This window comes from Trachypithecus francoisi, unplaced genomic scaffold (genome assembly GCF_009764315.1).
Source record: "Trachypithecus francoisi isolate TF-2019V2 unplaced genomic scaffold, Tfra_2.0 Lachesis_group13, whole genome shotgun sequence".
NCBI lineage: Eukaryota > Metazoa > Chordata > Mammalia > Primates > Cercopithecidae > Trachypithecus > Trachypithecus francoisi.
This window is the reverse complement of record NW_022681458.1, coordinates 27,916,210-27,938,135: the sequence shown is the minus strand read 5'-3', so window position 1 is coordinate 27,938,135 and position 21,926 is coordinate 27,916,210. Positions and strand designations below refer to the sequence as shown.

Here is a 21,926-nt window from a genome sequence, read left to right as displayed (position 1 = left end):
TGATGTCTCCTTTTTCCTCTTAATTGTATTTATTTGAGTCTACTTAAAAAAATTTTTTTTTGGCTAATGTTTTGTCAATTTTGTTTATCTTTTCAAAAAACCAACATTTGTTTTATTGATCTTTTGTATTGTTCATTTTAATTTCATTTATTTCTGCTCTGATGTTTACTATTTTTCTTATATTTATTAGGTTTTATTTACTCTTGCTAGTTCTTTAAAATGACCCATTAGGTAATTTATTTAAAGTTGTTGTTTATTATTGATGTAGGCACTTGTAGAGAGCTGGCAAAGGGATCATGACAAACTCAACATTCCAATGGAGGGTATTTGATCAAACAACAAACTATTTGTCATGAATGCAGGATATGGGCAAACTTATGACTGTGCCTACCACCAGAAGGTTTGCTGAAAGCAATCAACTCCCTGGCACTGTGCTCCTTGAGGTTATCTACTGGGACATCTAGAGCCTGTTGTTTGAATAATGCAATCTTGCAAGCCTGCTGTAAATCAAACTGCTGGCCAACGGTCACCCGACAGTCACCCTCTTCTCACTATCTCTTTTACCTAATAAATATGGAGGACTGAAAAAGCTCAGGGCCCTTGTTCACTAGAAGCATGGAGCCCCCGACCCTTCTACCAAATATACTCTTTTGTCTTTTTTTTATTCCTGTGTTCGTCATCCTTTGTTCAGTCCCCCAAGGTCCATGCAGGTAGCAAAGTGGCGTCCATACAGTGACTTGAGGACATCAGCAGGCACTTATAGCTAAAAAATTCTCTGTTAGTACTGCTTTTTTTTTTTTCTTTTTTTTTTTTTTATTATACTTTAAGTTCTAGGGTACATGTGCATAACGTGCAGGTTTGTTACATATGTATACTTATGCCATGTTGGTGTGCTGCACCCATCAACTCGTCAGCACCCATCAATTCATCATTTATATCATGTATAACTCCCCAATGCAATCCCTCCCTCCTCCCCCCTCCCCATGATAGGCCCCAGTGTGTGATGTTCCCCTTCCCGAGTCCAAGTACTGCTTTCACTGTATTTCATAGGTTTTGGTATGTTGTGTTTCCACCATCATTTGTTTCAAGAAATTTTTCAATTTCCTCTTTGCTTTTCTCATTCAGGAGCATATTTAATTTCCATGTGTTTGTGTAGTTTCCAAAATTCCTCCTGTTATTGATTTTTAAATTGATTTTATTGTGGTCAGAGAAGATACTTGACATAATTTCAGGGTTTTTAAATTTTCTTATTTTTTAAGATTTGTTTTGTGGCCCAATATGCCAGGCCATATATATCCCAAGGATAGAGATAGTCTGTTCTTGAGAATGATGCATGTGATAAGGAGAAGAATGTGTATTGTGCAGTCACTGGAAGAAATGTTCTATGAAATAGCTATTTGGTTCATTTGGTCTGTAGTGCAGATTAAGTCTAATGTGTCTTTGATGATTTTCTGTCTTGATGATCTGTCCAATGCTGAAAATGGAGTCTTCAAGTTTCCAGCTATTATTGTATTGAGGTCCATCTCTCTCTTTGGCTCTAATAGTATTTGCTTTATATATCTGGATGCTCCACAGTTTGGTGCATATATATTTACAACTGTTATAATTTCTTGCTCAATTGGCCCCTTTATCATTATATAATGACTTTCTTGTCTTTTTTTGTAGTTTTTGTCTGAAATCTCTTTTGTCCAATATAAGTATAGCTACTCCTGCCCCTTTTTGGTTTTCATTTGCATGGAATATCTTTTCCATTCCTTTATTTTCAGTTGCTTATTTTCAGTTTTAGAGGTGCAGTGTGTTTCTTGTAGACAACAGATCATTAGGTCTTAATTTTTCATCCATTCAGTCACTCTATGTCTTTTTATTGGAGGTGGTTTTAGTCCATTTATATTCAGTGTTATTATTGATAAGTAAGGAGGAAGCACCTGCCATTTTGTTACTTGTTTTCTGGTTGTTCTGTGGTCTTCTCTTTCTTCTTAATTCCTGTCTTCCATTTAGTGAAGGTTATTGGTGGTATGATTCAATTTCTTGCTTTTTATTTTTTGTGTATCTGTTGTATGTTTTTTGATTTGAGGTTACCATGAGGCTTGCAAATACTATTTGATAACTCATTATTTTAAGCTGATGACAACTTAGCATTGATTACATAAACAAACAAAAAAAGCAAAGAGAAAACTACTGAAAAGTCTCCACTTTAACTTAATCCTTCTACTTTTTAAGGTTTTATTATTTCTATTTATATCTTATTGCACTGCCTATATCTCGACGTTGTTGTACTTTTTATTTGATCAGTTCACCTTTTAGTCTCTCTATTAAGGTATGAGTAGTTTACATACCACCATTACAGTGTTATAATGTTCTGTGTTTGTGTGCTTACTATTACCAGTGAGTTTTGTACCTTCAGATGCTTTTTTTCTTGTTCATTAACATCCTTTTCTTCCAAACTGAAGAACTCCCTTTAGTATTTCTTGTAGGACAGGTCTGGTGTTGATGAAATCCCTTCCCTTTTGTTTGCCTGGGAGAATCTTTATTTTTCCTTCATGGATATTTGAGGTTTGAAGGATAATTTCACTGGATATACTATTTTAGGATACAAGTTTTTTTTTTTTTTCATCATAACTTTAAGCATGCCATACCATTGTCTCCTATCCTGTAAAGTTTCCACTGAAAAGTCTGCTGTCAGTCATATTGGAGCTATATATGTTGTTTCTTTTCTCTTGCTGCTTTTAAGATCCTTTCTTTATTAGTGACCTTTGGGAATTTGATTATTAAATGCTTTGAAGTAGTCTTCTTTGGGTTAAATCTGCTTGGTTTTCTATAATCTTCTTGTACTTGAATACTGATATCTTTTCTAGGTTTGGTATGTTCTCTGATGTTATCCCTTTGAATAAACTTTCTACCCCTATGTCTTTCTCTACCTCCTGTTTGCCTCCTGTTTACCTCCCTCCCTCTTACTCCATCCCTGCCTCTACCTTCTCTTTAAGGCCAATAACTCTTAGATTTGCCCTTTTGAGGCTATTTTTTTTAGATCTCTTAGGCATGTTTCATTCTGTTTTACTCTTTTTTCTTTCTCTGACTGTATTTTCAAATAGCCTGTCTTCAAGCCCACTAATACTTTCTTCTGCTTGATCAATTCTGTTGGCAGGAGGCTTTTATGCATTCTTCAGTTTGTCAGTTGAATTTTCAACTCCAGAATTTCTGCTTGATTCTTTTTAATTTTTTTGAGTCTCTTCATTAAATTTGTCTGATAGGATTATTAATTCCTTCTCTGTGGTATCTTGAATTTCTTTGAGTTTCCTCAAAACAACTATTTTGAATTATCTGTCTGAAAGGTTGCACATCTCTGTCTCTCCACAATTGGTCTTTGGTACCTTATTTAGTTTGTTTGGTGAGGTCATGTTTTCCTGGATGGAAATGCTGTGGATGCTTGTGGATGTTCATCATTGTCTAGGTATTGAAGAGTTAGGTATTTTATTGTAGTCTTCACATTTGGGGCTACGTATCCTTCTTGGGAAGGCATTCCAGGTATTTGAGGGGACTTGGGTGTTGTGATCTAAGTTTTTTGGTCACTGCCGCTGTATGTTCATTAGGGGGCACTCCAATCTCAGTAATGTTGTGGCTTTTGCAGTCTTTTAGAGGTACTGGCTAAGTTGCCTTGGATAAGATCAGGAAGAATTCTCTAGAATACCAGGTACAGACTTTTCCTTTACTTTCCCCCAAACCATGGGTGTTTCCTTCTCTGTGTAGAGCTGCCTGGAGCTGGAGCAGGGTTGATAGAAGCCACCCCTGTGGTCACTACTACTGAGACTGTGCTGGGTCTGACCTGAAGCCAGCACAGCACTGAGTCTTCCCAAAGGCCCATTCACTGTAAATCACTGCCTGGGTAACACCTGTGTTCACTCAAGGCCCTAAGGCTCTACAATCAGCAGGTTGCCAGGCTTGTGTTCTTTCCTTCAGAGTGGCAAGTTTCACCCAGCCTAGGTGCATTCAGAGATGCTGTCTAGGAGCCAGTGCCTGATTTGTTAATCTTAAGAATCTACCTGGTGCTCTATTCTACTACAGCTGAGCTAGCTCCCAACCCTCAAGACAAAGTTCTTTCCACTCTCCCCTTCCACAATCAGGGAAGTCTACCACCAGCCTAGGCCCATTGCAGATACAGCCTGGCTACCACCAGTGTTCACTCAAGGGCCAAGGACTCTTCAGTCAGCTTATGGTTGAAGCTGCCAAACCTGGAACTCTCCCTTTGGGGCAGTAGTGTGCCCTCTGGCCCAGGGCAGGTCCAGAAATTCCATTTGAATGCAAAAGCCTGGATTCGGGGACCTCAAAGGACCAGCTTGGTGTTCCACCCAACTAGGGCCAAGCTGGTACTTAATCTGCAAGAGAAAGTCTCCTTTACTCTTTCATTTCTTTTTCTCAGGCAGAAAGAATCTCTTCCCATAGCCACCACATCTCTCTGTATGTGCTAGTTCACACCTGAAGCCAGCTTGTCTCTGAGTCTCATTCACGACCCACAGCAAGTAGTGCCTGGCTACTGATGCTGATTATTTAGGACCCAAGGACTCTTTAGTCAGCAGGTCATAAATCCTGCCAGGACTGGGTACTTCCTTTCAAGGCGGTGGGTTCTCTTTTGGCTCAGAGAGTTTCTAGAAATGTTGTCTGGGAGCTAGGGCCTAGAATGGAGGCCTCAGGACCCTGCTTGGTACCCTACCCTACTGTTGCTGAGCTGGTATCTATATTGCAAGACAAAGTTTTCTTTACTCTTCTCTCCTCAAGTGGAAGGAAGGATTCTTTCCTGGAGTTGTGAGCTGCACTGCCCAGGGTCCGGGGAGGTGTGGCACAAGCCTCACTTGACTGCCCTGGCTGTTATCTCATTAAGTCATGTGCTCCTTAAGTCCACTGGCTCTGAGCCCAGCATAGCATCAGAATTTCCCAAAGAATTACAGTCTTTGTGGTGTAGACTGCCTTTCAAGTTTATTTAGTACCCCAGAACCCTTTAGCCTGTGGTGGTGAGGCTTTCTGGAACTCAGGTTCTGACTGCTGGGATGGGCAAGTCCCCTCTTGCTAGGGCTGGTTTAAATGTTCCCTCTGTGGGTGATGGCTGAGTTCTGCCTGGTGTTGCTTTCTGCCATGATGATGCAGCACTATTTTCTAATGTAAAAGATTCCATAATGACTGAAGTCTTCCTCCCACAGGACAGAGATTTTCTCTCCATGCCACTTGGCCACTGCCAGGGTATGGGGGAGGTGTGGTGTCAGCAACTCCATACTCTCTTTTCTGCCTTCTTCAGAGCCTCTTTCAGCGATATGAAGTTAAAGCCTGGTATTGTGATTACTCGATTTTTGGTTCTTATGAAGTTGCCTTTTTGTGTGAATAGTTCTTCAGTTTGGTGTTCCTGCAGAGTTAATGATCGGAGGCTTCTATTCAGCCATCTTGTACTGCCTCCTTCCAAATTATTCTGCTTGAACTTTACAAACGTAATTTTACACTCTAACCATTTGTCAGGATTTTCTGTAGCCCCCAAATTTGCCTCATCTCACCACTATTGTGAATATTATAGCCGCTATCAGTAATAAATATCAGTGTTGAATTATATATAGCACTTTTGGAAAGAATTTTTGGGGCAGCAAAGATCCTCTTTCTTCATTGGATTTCTGTGTAAACTTTCTGTGCATTCTGTGTAACCTGTTATATAACCATTACCAGCTTGGGAAAGAGAAGGCAAAAGGAAAACTTGCTGCTGAGTTTCTGTAGGTGAGAATAGATCTGCTTATTCAAATAGTCAGCAAACAAATTAGTGACTTCTTGCCAATGTGAAGAAAATGACAGCACTCGAGATGATGCTTCTTTTTTTTTTAATTTTATTTTTATTGAGCAGCACTTCATTCTGTAAAATAGAATTAGTATTCCATATTCCTTGGTATTTTTAGGAAACTACCAATTATTTGATTTATTTTGTACACTGACTTACATGATATGATAGTTTTTATGGCTGTACCAGTTTCATTTGTTGGTTGCTGAAATGTCTTCATTTTCTAGTTTTACGTCTGCTAAGATGTTCTGTCAGAGTACTACATACAGTTTGAGTATCTTTTATCCAAAAGGCTTGGGACCAGAGTGTTTCAGATTTTGGATTTTTTTTTCAGTTATTGGAATATTTGCAAATATGTATCAATGATAATGACATTTGGAAAATATGGTTTAGTGTTATTCAAGTGCAAAGCTTGAGGATAGCCACCTGGGAAACACAGTCTCCAATAGAATGAGTGAACATTCCAAAGTGGGGAGGTTAAGTTTTCACTTATATAGGCAGAAACAGAAGTTAACAGGGTTGCAACATTTTCCATACAAGGTCATTACATAGTTTGTAATGATTTGATTGATTACAGCTTGCTGCATTCCAAGGAAGATTGCTTCGACATTTTGCAAGGAAGGGCAGTGTTCTAAAGGGGTCTGATCTCTGGTGGTATTCCATCTTTCCTAATCATTTTTAGGACAATAATGAAGACATTTAATCTATAATCAAAGAAGCAGAAGTCGCAGCTGCATGATGTATGGCTCAGGCCACATAGTCCCATTCCTCTCAAGCCTTAACAAATATAAAATTCCAAAAGCTTTAGGTTTGGATTATTTAGTTTCACATGTACACTAAGATCTCTTGGGACTGGGACCCAGTTCTAAACATGAAATTCATTTATGTTTCATATACACCTTTTACACATAGCCTGAAGGTAATTTTATACAGTATTTTAGATAATTTTGTATATAAAACAAAGTTTGTATTAAGTACTTGCATGTGGAAATTTTTACCTGTGGTGTCATGTTGGTGCTTCAAAATTTGTGGCTATTGGAGCATTTCAGATTTTGGATTTTCGGATTAGGGATTGCTCAACTTGTACTTTAGGTTTTGAGGGCCATAAGGACTCTGTGGCAGCTAGTCAACTGTCTCATGTAGTGCAAATGCATCCAAACATAATATGTAAACAAATGGGCATGGGCATGCTGTGCTCTAACAAACTATTTATAAGAACTGTTAGCGGCCGGGCGCGGTGGCTCAAGCCTGTAATCCCAGCACTTTGGGAGGCCGAGACGGGCGAATCACGAGGTCAGGAGTTTGAGACCATCCTGGCTAACACGGTGAAACCCCGTCTCTACTAAAAAATACAAAAAGCTAGCCGGGCGAGGTGGCTGGCGCCTGTAGTCCCAGCTATTTGGGAGGCTGAGGCAGGAGAATGGCGTAAACCCGGGAGGCGGAGCTTGCAGTGAGCTGAGATCCGGCCACTGCACTCCAGACCGGGCGACAGAGCGAGACTCCGTCTCAAAAAAAAAAAAAAAAAAAAAAAAGAACTGTTAGCTAACCCCTGGTCTAGTTGATAGACTTACTTACTTCCATATGGAATAGTAGTGTAAGCTCCTTTTGTCAGTAATTATTTCTTCCATAGTGTTTCTAAAAGTCATGGTACTAAAATTATTATATTTCTTTTTAAATGATGATTAAAAGGTCCATGCATTCTTTTTTCTTTTTTTTGGTTAACATGCTATGTGCTATTGAAAGGGCAAACCTACCTTCTTACTATCCTTTAGGCAATCCAGTCACACTCCTGCTGCAGGGCCTTTGCACTTACTGATGCAGATACAAACCAGAACATAAGACATTCTGCCTCTTTGTCTAGATTTATGCTAAGATAACAGTTTTATCAGTGACATCTTCACCACCCTAAATACATAGCAACCCAGCTTCACATGAATACTTGTCCTACACCTGATTCTATCTTAAATCCTCTACTTTCTCCCCACCCCAAGGTACTTAGTATCATCTGTCATAGTATATATTTTTTATTTAGTTATTCATATTCTGTCTCCATCCACTTGACTAATAGATATGGGGACAGAGATTTGTTTGCTTTCATCTGCTTTATCCCCAGTAATTAAAATATTAATGGTTCCTGGCATATAACAGTCAACAAACGTTGAAAGAAAATGAATGAATGAATGAATGAGTTGAAGTCTTATCTATATCGTTAGTTAATGCTTTGATGTTTTCAAAATAAATAAATGCACATTTAAATTTCAGGAACGGAAAACAGTTCTTCCTTCAAAGCCTGCAGTACCTGAAGTAATAGAAGACTTTCTCTGCAATTTCTTGATCAAAATGGGAATGACCAGAACTCTTGATTGCTTTCAGTCTGAATGGTAAACAATTATGTAGATAAATAGTTCTCTTACAATTCTAACATTTAACTTGTACACTTTTAAGTGTCTTAAATTTGAAATGACTCGGCCTATGAAAAATGACTAGAAACTTTTCCCATCTCCAGCCCTGAAATCACAACACACACACACGCACACACACACACAAACCAGAATAGCAATTACAAAGAAATTTTTATTAAACATCTCTCCCAAATATTTAAGTTTAAGTGATTTTCAAAAAATCAAGAAACTTGAATGTCTCCTGGAGTTATAAAACACAAAGATATTTTATGAAAACATTTCCTAGCATTTTCGTATAATTATTGAGAATATTTCCTGTATTTAGACATTATACTAAACAGTACTGCTTTACTTGCTTGTTTTATTTATAGTGTAATGGCTTGTCTTTTTCTACTCACATAGCTGATTAATTATATTTCTATGAATATTCTTCATTTAGAAGTAAGTGGAATTGTAGTTTGAATATCACTTAAACACAAGATTTTCTTGTTATAATTGAAAATTTTAATAACTAGTTATGAAAATCAGCAGGTATACCTTTTGTACCTTTATTCCTTTGTACAATAATAATGTCACCAGGCATATTTTCCATTTCCTGACATTGTTTAAATAAATTTATTAAATGATTAGATACAAAAATATATTTGAACTTTAATAGCTATTGCATATTCTAGAAAAGGGGATTAATATATCTAAAGATGTTTATAATTAGGACTAATTCCCAATTTTAAATAAATTTGCAATGTATGGATAATTTGCAATTTTTACTCATCCAGCTGTGGTATAAATTTTTATTTTTTGCTTTTTTTGGTTCTTATCTTCTGATAACATTCTCGTAAGAGCAGTTTCATTATTTTAAATTGCACATCTAACATTAATAAATTTTATGAGAATTATTTTTCATTAATACAGTCTAAGAAAAACAAAGTTCATTGGAAGAAAAATAATGCTGCTTCTCTTAAATTTAGAAATTGTGTGAATTATTTTAAATAATTGTTAATAAAAATATCCCTAAGATACGTAATTACAAACGTTCTAGAAAATGTATTTTTTGTAAAAGTAAGTAGATGATTAATTTACAGTGCTAATAAAGTGAAAGATTAATATGATTCATTTAACTTTCTGTCTTCCAACAATGTGTGTTAGGACATGTGATGCTTATATGTTAGGCCAGTCCAAAGTGTAAAATGATTTTCTTAGAATAGTGCGGATCCAAGTATACTGTTAACAATCCGGTGACTATTGTCATATTTTCCTTTTAGATTTAGCAATTTGAATTGATGAGATGAAACTTCAGGAAACTAAGATTAGTGTTAGTATTAGGATTTAAAGTTCTCCCAAGCTAGGCATACTAGTCATAAGATAAAATTGGTATAACGTATCTCTTTATTAGTTTAGAATATTGTGGTTCAGGTAATTCTATCCTTATCCCTAGCTGCCAGTTTGCAATGAGATTACATTGTATTGAATACCTTATTTCATATGAAACATTTTTTATTTTGATTAGAAAACTTTATTCTACATAGTAAAATTATAGGAAAATTAAATGTATTATTTTTTATCATTTTTAACACAGGAAAAAACACTTAGAATATATAATTGCTATGAATTCACTTAATCTTTCAAAACATGACCAAACAAGGATTTTCCTTTGTTGGTTTGTTAAAATAAGCAAACAAACAAAACACTGGGCAGTAAAATTTGACATAGGTTCTTTCACTCCTCAAGCAGAAAATGCAATGAATCCTTTAAATCCAGGGTTAGAAAACTAAGATCCTTGGACCAAATCTGGCCTGCCTCCTGATTTTTAAAATAAAATCTTATTGAAACACAGACATGACCTTTCTTTAGGTATTGTATATGGCTACTTTCACTCTGTGAAAGCAAAGTTAATTAGTCACAACAGGGGTGATGTGGCCTGTAAAGATAGTTTTGCAAATTCTAAAATATTTATTCTCTGACCCTTTACGGAAAAGAGTTGCCAGAACGTAGCAGGAATTTGTTCTATGAACCACTAAAAATTTCCATTGCAGGTTTAGTCAATGCTTCAATTCTATTTGTATGCCTATTTTAGAATTATCAATGGACAACAATAATTTCTCAGGGGGGAAAAATTAAAGAAGAAATTAAAATGGAGAAACTATGGTAATCTAATTCCAGTACCCATACCTGAGCATATGTCATCCGTCTTCCTACACTGACTGTTCTCCTATTAACATTGTCAGAACTACTCACCCTAAAGATACATTCCTACTCTTTTTTTGCCTTTCACTACCACTTCTTTTTAAACCGTTTTTCCCTTTTCAGCCAATGTTTTGAAAACAAAGTTTAAATTTTTTTTCTTTCTTCACCTTTTTACTTCCTATTCAGCACTTGGTTCTCTCCAGTTTGGCCTATTTGCACCATTTCACTGAAGGTAGGGTGGTAATGAAAATGCTATCAAAAGTAATAGTACAATTATTTATGACACTTAATTACTAATTTAATTTTTTGTAATAATGGAAGAGTTTGCAAATTAAGAGTATATTTCATTAATTTGCGTGAAATAAACTTTACAGCTTTTAGACAATAAAATTTGTCATAACATTTAATCACTTAAATGTGAGCAGTACAGTTACAACTTTCTGGGGATGGTTAAGTTTTAAAGCCAGAGCCTAGAATTAAAATTACCCTTGATATAGCCCTTATGTTGCCCAAGTATGTACAGGAAATATGTGTGGTGTTGTGTATACATTAATGACTCCCAGTGAACACTACGCAAATATTTGTTCCTTTGTAATTTAATCTTATTGCTGTTTCTTCAATTGGTGAGGTCTTGGCTTCTAGTTATATGTCCCATAAGAATATTTTTTCCCCAGTCATTATTAAGCTAAACACAGGAATGTAGTGACTCTTCTACATAACATAAAAGTTAGCAAAAGCTAATTTTTGCTGTGTTACATTATGATAAATTTGACCACTGTAAATACATCTGCAGAGATTTATGTACTATGATATTAAGAAGGCAACCTTTTAGGTGAGTAATTAAAATTTTTAAAATAAAATTAATAACATGTTTATTAAATATGAGGGATTTAAAAATATTTAAGAGGGTAAAAGCTTAGGCTTATCACTCAGAAATGTACTTTGTATCATTTTTATTGATATAGTATATTCTCATGCATTATTTCATTTACTTCTCCCAACAACTGTATCGAGCATGTAGCCACAGCCATATTTCTATCTTAGGGATGAGGAAAGGGGATAGGGAGATTAGGAAGTCTCCTCAGTGAGTGTCACCAAGTCATAGCCAGTAAGTGGCAGAGTCAACCTAGGGACATACTGATCTTAAAGACCAGTCTCCTAACCACAAGGCTATATTGTGCAATTATACAAGAGAATCTTGGAAAAAATTAATAAAGGTGCCTTTTGGTTTGGCTGGATACTAAAAGGACTTAAGAAAATACTAATTTAGAATCCAAATTTGTGCCTATTTTCTATATTGGTTTGAGGAATCATGGGGCCAGTAATAAACATTTCAACTGTGCTATATTTTTCCTGAGAGGGACTGTCTGGTTCTAAGTGATAGTCACGACATTGCTGGGGATTCTAACATCCTCAGTTTGTACAGTAATTAAAATAATTTTGTCTATGTTGGTAATATATTTCCCTAAATCTTTATGAAAACATGGAGGAAAAGTTCTCATTATAGGCTTCTTATAAGGAGATTATAATCTAGATGACCTTTCCCCTGTCTTTTACCTCCTTTGCCTTGGGTGCCACCATGAGGGAAAAATAATCCTTATTCTTCTGACACCATTTACATGTTTACTGGAATTCTGTCATAATATTCATCATTTATGGCATTGGGTCTTAAATGCATTTGGTATGTAGACAAAATTTTATGAAATTTCTATGCACTTTCTCCCTGAAATTCATATGTATTCTCTATCTCTACATAATTCTAAGTAGTTTATGGATCTCCTGGTAAATATTAAGAGCATTAATGCAATTTTATTAGTGATAATTTATTGGCAACTTCATTGAGAGCAAATTGTATTTCAAATCTCTAATAGTTATGGCAGTCTTTTTTCCCACCTGAACACTTTTCAGTCTTACTTTAAGAGTGAGTGAAAAAGAAGAAAGAAATAAAAAGTCAGGATATTTCTTAAAACAAAACAACAGATACATGCAAACCGAAGCAAACCACAAAAATATTATGTATGAGAATTCAGATTTTATTGAGAAGTATACTTCTGTAGTTTGTGCATTAAGATTCTTAATTACTTGTATTATTATCTAAAAATGAGCCTAAAGTCATCTTTCATATTTTTATATGGATGGTAGAAAATTTACCTGGTAATTTTTGAATATCCTGAGATATATACTATGTAATAAATGTATTTGGATTTGTGCTTCTTTTATCACATATTATTTTATTTATAGTGTTTAATTTAGAGGAAAAACTATTAAGTCACGTTTTTCCTCATAGAAACTTTCTCTAGTGGTTTTCCCACATTAAATAAAGCAAGGTGCTGAAAATCAATTTTATGGTCAGAAAAAGCTTATGGTCTAATACTTCAGTCAATCCCTATGTCTTCTCTTCTGAGGTAAGTATAAATCACATTCCTAGTACTTACTGAATTTATGATTCAATTGATTACTTACTGAATTTATGATTCAATTGATACCTATTTCCTGTTTTATAAATTGTGGCAAATATGATGGAATATTGATTCTATTATCTTAATCTTCAGGATATTCTATGGGGGAGTCCTCTTCCTCTCTTTTTTAGAAAAAATCATAAAGTATATAACACAAAATATGTGACTTTATAAATATGTAACATTATTAAATTATGATTTATAATATGAAACTACTGATAATTTATAATTTTTAGCTCTAGCTCATCTAGAGCAAGCTTTGTAGGGATTTATTATTTATTAATAACTTTATTACTTGAAATATTTTTCTATGCTTAAATTGTTTTTTTTAACTTTATTGATTTCCATACACAGTGATTAAAATTGTAATTATTTACAATCTACAATTGATTTTCTGATGTTGCTTCTTATTTCACTGAGAAAATAGAAGTTCCATCTCTCCCACCTCCCTCTTTACTACCCCACTGCCTCTGGCCTCCAGTGTTCTCTTCTCTCGCAGACTCTAATGTTACCTGAAGCCAGCCCTCATCTTGTCTGCTTGATACCAGCCCCTCTCACTGACTTAAGGATACTACTCTTGTAGTCATCCCTCTTTTACCTCTATTGTCAGTTTTTTCCCTCTTTGCTGGGTCATTCCCATAAGCATACAGATGTACAATAATATCTCACATTTTAAAAAAGGAAGAGAAGAACCACCCTAGATTTCATATCTTCTTCTAAGTTCATCTTGATTCCCTATGCTCTGTTTTAGAGCATATCTCCTTGAAAAAAGTTTGTTGCCACTTCTTCATTTCCTAGTCTCTCAGTCGTTCTCTCAGTTTGTCTTTTGTCCCCATGACTCTATTGAAAACTTCCTTTTTTTTTTCAGTAGTGACGTTCACAGTGCCAACTTCTGTGATTGATTCTCAGTATTCTTTTCAGACTCCTGGCAGCATTGGTCACTGTTGTTCATTTCTTCCTTTTTAGAACACTTTCTTCATTTGCTCCCGGGCACAACTCTCAGATTCTCCCTCTATTTCACAGGCCTCTCTTGCTTAGTCTTTTTTGGTAGTGTTTTCTTTTCCCCTCAACTTGGAAGCAGTGTAGTGTTTATGGCTCACTCCTAGGATCTCTTCATTTCTTTCTTTCTTTACTTTCATTTCTCACTGCCTAGCTGGTCTCTTTCAGTCTCATGACTTTAAATAGTATCTATAATGTTGATTACCAAATTTAAATTGCCCACCCTTTTTTCCTGAACTCTGAACATGTATACTCAACGTTTATCTTCACTTAAATGTCTGCTAGGCATGTTACATTTAACACGAATGGAAACAATCTCTTAATTACTCCAACCACTCTGCTCCTCCTGCATTTGTCCTCACTTAGTAAATAAATGGCTATCTGTTGCTCAGCCAAAAACCCTGGAGTCGCACTTGCCTTCTCTCATTTACCAACACCTGACAGTTGATCCATCAGATAGTCCTGCTGGCCCCACCTTGACAGCATTTCTAGAAGGTACTTACTTCTCATAATCTCCAGTGCTACCAACTTTCTTCAAGCCACCATGCTCTCTTCTTGACTATTGCAATAGCCTGCTAACTGGTCTCTCTGATTCTATGCTTGCTAGACTAATCCCTTTAAAACATAAATCTGGTCAGTGTCACTTGTCTCAAAACCTTCCTATGGTTAAAATTCCTTTCCTCACCATGGCTCCCTGCTGTTTTCCTGACTCATCTTTCACCACTCTCTCCTTGGTCACTTAGTTGGCTTCAGTTCCAGGCACTCCAGGTAGCCTGGCTGTTTGTTGTTTTTTGTAGTTGTCAAACACTTCCTTGGTTCAGGGCCATTGCATTTACTTTTCCATCTGGCCCAGCTGCTTCTCTCCCAACTATCCACATAATGCAGTCCCTCATTTCCTTTAGATCTCTGTTCAGATATCACTTTTGTCAGTCATGTTTGTCATTCATGCCCACCCTATGTAAAACAGCACAAGCACCGCCATCAGTGTTTCCACCTCACTCTTCCTGTATCTTTTCGCCATCTTATTTAACTTCATAGAACTCATCACCCTCACCACTAGAATGGAAACTCCATGAAATAGGGACTTAGACATTTTTGTCAATTTTACTGTTGTCTAGACCAGTGCCTGGAACATAGGAGATGTTCTGTTATTATATTTTATATACCATGATGGTATTGGTACCTAGAAGTCATATTTTATTCTAAAATATATTATGACTATTGAACATTTTAACTTATAAATGTAATACTGCAAGTAATTACTATAATACTCCCTGAGACTTAACTTTTTGAATTGTACATAAATTAAGCCAATTTGGCAGAAAGAAATGACATAAACCCTTTTGTTTGATTTTATCCTAGGTATGAGTTAATACAGAAAGGAGTGACTGAACTTAGAACTGTTGGGAATGTTCCAGATGTCTACACCCAGATTATGCTTTTGGAAAATGAGAACAAAAATTTAAAGAAAGATCTGAAGCACTACAAACAAGCAGCTGAGTATGTTACTTTTTAAATGACATTTTCTTGTTTTTCTTTTGGACTAAATAAAAGAGTTGAATGAAGTTGATTATGTGTAATGTACCAGAGCCTTAATTTTGGAAAACTGGATTTTTCTAGTTATAAAAAATGTGAGAGGCTTCACTAGCAAATTAATTAAACAGATGATCAGAACTATCACAATTGTAACTTACCAACAAGAAGGGAATGCAGGGAGTTGTTTAGGAGATGGTACATTTGTTACATAACATTCACTTCCTTATGTATTTGATAATCGTTTCGTGGTTTATAACATTTTCTCCTGTAAAGAGGCTAATTTCTGAAATAATAATTAAATTTATAGAAAGCCGAGAGGAAAATGCTAGTTTATTCCTAGTAGAGGAATTTCGGTATTTGAAAATTCTCCAGAAGGAATAATATAAACTGTGGACTTTGAGTGACAATGATATGTAGGTTCATCAGTTGTTAACAAATGTATCTGTCTGTTGTGGGCTGTTGATAATGGGGAAGGCTGTGCATGTGTGGGAGTAGGAGGTGTATGGGACATCTCTGTATCTTCTAATCAATTTTGCTATGAACTTAAAACTGCTCTAAAAATAAAGTTTATTAAAAAAATAAAGAGAATTATCTATACTGTTTTCCATGCAGGTTGACCTAATTTACATTCCCACCAACCATGTATGAGTGTTCTCTTTTCTCCACATTCTCACCAACATCTGTTATTTTTGACTTTTTAATAATAGCTGTTCTGGCTGGTGAAAGATGCTATCTCTTTGTGGTTTTGACTTCAGTCCAGCAATTCCACTACTGGGTATCTACCCAGTTGTATAAAAATTCCACCCACACTCTTACATTTATTGCAGCACTATTGACAGTAACAAAGTCATGGAATCAACCTAAGTGTCCATTAGCAGATGATGGGATAAAAAATGTGGCATTTATATATAATGGAATACTATTCAGCCATAAAAATGAATGAAATCAGGCCTTTTGCAGCAACATGGATGGAACTCGAGGCCATCACCCTTAGTGAAACGACTCAGAAGCAGAAAGTCAAAAACCACATATTCTCACTTATAAGTAGGAGCTAAGCAATGAGTACATATGGACATACAGAATGGAATAATAGATACTGGAAACTCTAAAAGGTGGGAGAGATGGAGGAAAGTAAGGGATGGGTAAAATATCCACTACTTGGGTGATTGGTACACCAGATGCCCAGATTCATCACTATGCAATATATCCATGTAAAACAACTGCACTTTTACCCCTAAGTCTATAAAAATAAAAATATTTTTAAAAGAAAACATAAACTATCCATAATTTCACCACCCAGGGCCAGCCACTTACCATTTTGTTGAATAACAGCCTTGACTTTCCTCAATGCATATATATTAATGCATATTTATGAGTAACTTTTAAATATAAACTGCACTAATACCATATTTTGTAAGTTCCTTTTTCATTCAAGAGTACATGATTAATATATTTTATGAAAATAAATTTTATTCTAACTTAGAATTACTGAAAGGAAACCTTTGTTTAGTAATTTCCTGGCATAAATTTATTCATAGAAGAGAAGCCAAATCTCTCCACACCCTTCTTTCTACAATTGATGGAAGGCATGCAATTCCTGGTGAACAATTTTAGGTAAACAGCCAGTGTTATTCTGACAAGGAATATGTGAATGCATTAATTTGGGGTGAATCTGCTCATCTGAGGCAATGTTATATGGAAAAATCAATGCCCAGATGTGAAGCAGAGTTCATGTTTTATTTATTAATTCATTTTTATTAAATATAGTTAAAAAGAGGGCCTTTCTCACTTAAAGAGGCATATTAAAACCAAAATTAGATTAATAGAATTACCATATAGGAACATAATATTAAGATTTTTGATAAATTTAAAGAAACATGACTTTTCATTGAGAAGCAGAGAAAACATTTAAAATAAGCTCCTACTTGTGAAAGATGGCAGTAAATAATTTGTATGATATCATTTATTCAAGTATTGTCCATACTTGTAGAAATGTTTTTGCAAGGTATATGAATTTTGTATTATCTATGGATATAATGTACCATTTAGAATTTTATATTTTACATTAGAAGTGTATGATGATTCTGAAGAATATATTACTAGAACCAGTGTTCTCTCTATTCTTCGTTCCATTTCTCAAAAGTATTTTGTACTATTTGCCCTGATGCTCACTATAATTTTGTATATTCATCTAATGGATTCACTGGGAATTTGATACAGCATATTTCTCACAGTGCTGCCTGACACACTTTCAGTTCTTGATCTCCTTTGAATTATTGCTTGAGTTTGCTAATTTTCTGTTAAATAGATCAATGCAGCCTCTTTATGCCATAAGTTTAGCTCCAGTGACATTGAATAGTCATTGTTAAGTACTGGTCGTTTATTGAATATTATGTTTAATAGCAATAATATAAAATAACATATTACTCATGCAGATTATTAACTTAATGTTAAAAGAAGCCAGGATTAAAATGTATCACTCAAATAAAACATCTTGTCTCACTAAAATATCAGATTATTGTTTTAATTTTAACAGTTTGTGACTGTTTCTCAAATCTATCTCATTCAATAGAACTTAAAATCTAAAAAGTTAGGGAACATTTGTGTTTGCTTTACTTGACATGGAAGATTTGAAAGGAAGCTGCTTGATCCTTAGATGCTTAATCTTTATTTTGTTGAGTGGATATTAAGCATGGTGTGCTTTCACAGCACATTTTTGTAAAATGCTTCCTTATAACCTGGTTCTACTGATACATTCTTAGAAAATGCAGAATGAAGTTTTGTTCCGTTTTGTCAGTAGTTTTTTTGTTATACTTAATACTTGTACATACATTTATACATATGATAATTGTACATGTGATATTTTGATACATATGTATCAAATACATTTGTACATTTGGTAATTGTACATGTGTTATTTTGGTTACATATAATGTGTAGTAATCAAATCAAGAGTATTTAGGATATCTGTCACCTCAAACATGATTTTTTTGTGTGTGTTGGAAACATTTTAAATCTAACTATTTTGAAATAGATGATAAATTATTGTTAACTGTAGTCACCCTACTGTGATGTTGAACACTAGAACTTAACTCTTCTATCTAACTATGTTTGTATCCATTAACCAATTTCTCTTTATCTCCCCTTTCCATCCTACATCCCCCGCATACTTCCCAACCTCTGATAATTATCATTCTCCCTGTTACCTCCATGAGATCAACTATTTTAGCTCCCATGTGAGTAAGGACACGCAATATTTGTCTTTCTGTGCCTGGCTTATTAACATAATGATCTCCAGTTCCATCTATGTTCCTGCAAATTATAGGATTTCATTCTGTTTTTAAAAAATGGTTTAATAACATTCCATTGTGTATATGTGCCACATTTGATTTATTTATTCTTCTGTTGATGGATACTTAGGTTGATTCCACATTCTTGGCTATTGTGAATAGTGCTGCAATGAAGTTTTGAAAAAAGTTTTCCAAACTACGGCTGTCATGCTACCAGCCTGCCCCAAATGGTAGTGTTTAATCATCTAGGTTTTTCAATTTGACTTCTGAGGATAAATTTTCAAATAGCAGTTAGTGACAAACATGAGATTCCCTTTATTGAACTTGAGCTAATGTTTATATTTTTAGGATTAGGATATTTCTTAAGGCAAAATAATTGTAGATATAAAATACTTTTCTAATAATAATTTTTAATACACAAAAAAGTCAGGTTGCAGATATATATTATTCTTAATTATACTAATAGCATTTAGTGATGTATCTAGAAAAATCAAATAAATGATACAGCTATAAAATTAATATTTATCTGGGGGAAAGTTGCCATGGAAAGATTACTGATCTTAAAGTTCAAATACCTCGCTTCTAATACTCTGTTACTTATTAACTCAGTTTACTGAATTACTCCCAGTTTTCTTATTGTTAACCTGGGAATTATTTTGCATAATGTTGTTAATTTCTATGGAATAATGTGATAATTAAATGAGACAAGCTATGTTAAAGAGCTTTGTAAATCACAAAGTGCTTTGAAATGTCAGCTATTATCAATAACTCTAAACGCTGTCATCTCTAGGTTTTTATTAATCACATCATTAGTATTTTTTAAATTCAGGAACGATGAAGCATGAAGAAAGAAATGAAAGGAGAAAATATTTCACACTAAAATATCATTTGAATTGCCGTAATTAAAGCAGGCAATTGTCATTTTCTCTGTTGTCAACATTACCAATTTTTGACTACAGGTTTTCTCTGTACCATCTATAAATATAGATTGTCTATCTTCAAAATATAAAGTTGGGAAAATAATTATTGAGAACATTTCTGTATAGATGTTTTTGTGGAGAAAATGATCTTATTAAAAATTTATAGTTCCATTGGAAGTACAAGTATTTCCCATACTGGATATTGAAGAAGAATGTTTTTCTCAGAAAAGGAGAACATAAATTTTTTATTGAAATATAGACCTATTGTTATTTAAATGCAGAAATCTAAAGTTGCATTTAAAGCAGGTGACCACAGTTGCAGAGATTTGGTGGTTGAATGAAGATTATGAAACATCACTTAGAATTATGTCTTTCACAGTTTAGACACTATATTCATAAACCTTGTTTTATTCGGTAGTTGTCATGCCAAAAGATTTACTTTGGTCTGAAGTTTATAAGTAACTATTATGAGTTTTATTAATTACAACCTTTTTGCTTGATCTTCTTGCCTATTTTAACTAGCATTTTATGTCTTCTTCCCATAGTGTAGACAATACAAAAAAAAAAAAAAAAAACTCGTTTGGATGATTGATTCCTAAAAGCACCATTGTACTTGAACTTGAACATCTTGCAGTCTGGCTTTCATTTCACTTTTTCTCAATTGGCCTTGGACACCAGAGAACTGTTTGACACCCAAATTTAGCAGTCTTTTTTTTTCCATTTGTATATCCTGTTTTTTATTCCTATCTTCCCTTAGCATCTGTGACATCATACTGTGCTGCCCCTCCTACCTTAGTGACAGGCTTCTTTTCCTTTTCTTAACTCCAAACTGTTGACACTTTTTAAGTACATTAGGATAACCATTGACTACATGTGAATATTGACAAATACAACTTATATTAGATAGTGGTAAGTGCTATGAAGAAAAATAACATGCGTAAAGGAGACGAGGTGCTGTTTTAGGTAGGATTGGTAAGGGGTGGGATGGGGCAGGGGAGCACATCAGAAACCTGAAGAGACTGAGGGAAAAAGCCAAGTATAAACTTGGGAAAATGGAATTCCAGGCAGAGGAAAAAGGAAGTATGAAGAGCACATGGTGGAGACAGGTTGGCTTGTTAGAGGATTAGCAAGGAGGCGATAGTGGCTCTAACCAGTGGGTTAGTGGTAGAGGCCTGTGCTAGCAACTTGCTTTTTCCCCCAGGTGGTATGTGAAGCTAATAGTTTTGAGCAGAAGCATGTGAACAGGCTTCTGCTTGGAAAATGCTCAATGTTACTAATTGTCAAGGAAATGCAAATCAGAAGTAAACGAGAAATCGCCTCATACTTTTCAGGATGGCTATTATTAGAAAAAAACAATAGGCCAGGCTCTGTGGCTCATGCCTGTAATCCCAGCACTTTGGGAGCCAACAGATCACAAGGTCAGGAGATCGAGACCATCCTGGCTAACATGGTGAAATCCCGTCTCTACTAAAAAATACAAAAAATTAGCCAGGCGTGTTGGTGGGTGCCTGTAGTCCCAGCTACTCGGGAGGCTGAGGCAGGAGAATGGCATGAACCTAGGAGGCGGAGCTTGCAGTGAGCTGAGATCACGCCACTGCACTCCAGCCTAGGTGACAGAGCAAGACTCAAAAAAAGAAGAAAAACACAAACAATAACAAGTGTTAATGTGAATGTGGAAGAATTGGAACCCTTGCACATTACTGATGGGAATGCAAATGTTGCATTCACCACTGAAAACAGAATAAAGGTTCCTCAAAAAATTAAAATTTGAACTATCATATAATCAAGAAATCCCACTCCTGGGTATTTATTTGAAGTGAATCAAATTGAAACCAGGATCTCAGGCAGATATTAGCATTCCTATGTTCATTACAGCATTATTCACAGCAGCCAAATTATAGAAACAACCTAAATGTTCATTGACAGATGAATGGGTAAAAAAATATGGTACATTCATGCAATGCAATACTACTCATCCTTTAAAAAGAGGGAAATTCTGTAATATGTGAGGACATGCATGAACCTTGAGGACACTACAGTAAGTGATATAAGCCAGTCACAGAGGGGTGATTGCTGCATGATTCCCCATATATGAGATATCTAATATGGCAAAATTTATAGAATCAGAGTAGAATGGTGGTTTCCAGGGGACGAGGGGAGAGAAAGATGGGGCACTACTAGTCAAAGGGCATAAAGTTTTAGGTAAACAAAAATGAATGCTACAGATTTGTTATGTATCATTGTACTACCACCAACAATAGTGTATTGTACACTTAAAAATTTGTTAAGGGGGTAGATCTCATGTTACCTTCTTACTATATACTCAA

At 35.1% G+C, this 21,926-nt stretch overlaps 1 protein-coding gene across 3 annotated transcripts in view; it reads left to right on the top strand.

Moving 5' to 3' along the window:
• SPAG16 (sperm associated antigen 16) overlaps positions 1-21,926 on the top strand; it is a 1,188,211-nt gene that overhangs the window by 19,046 nt on the left and 1,147,239 nt on the right. For all 3 annotated transcript variants that reach the window (XM_033230389.1, XM_033230390.1, XM_033230388.1), the window contains 2 exons: positions 8,072-8,190; positions 15,216-15,353. In XM_033230389.1, the coding sequence (XP_033086280.1) occupies positions 8,072-8,190; positions 15,216-15,353 (257 nt within the window). The remainder of the gene's footprint in view (positions 1-8,071; positions 8,191-15,215; positions 15,354-21,926) is intronic.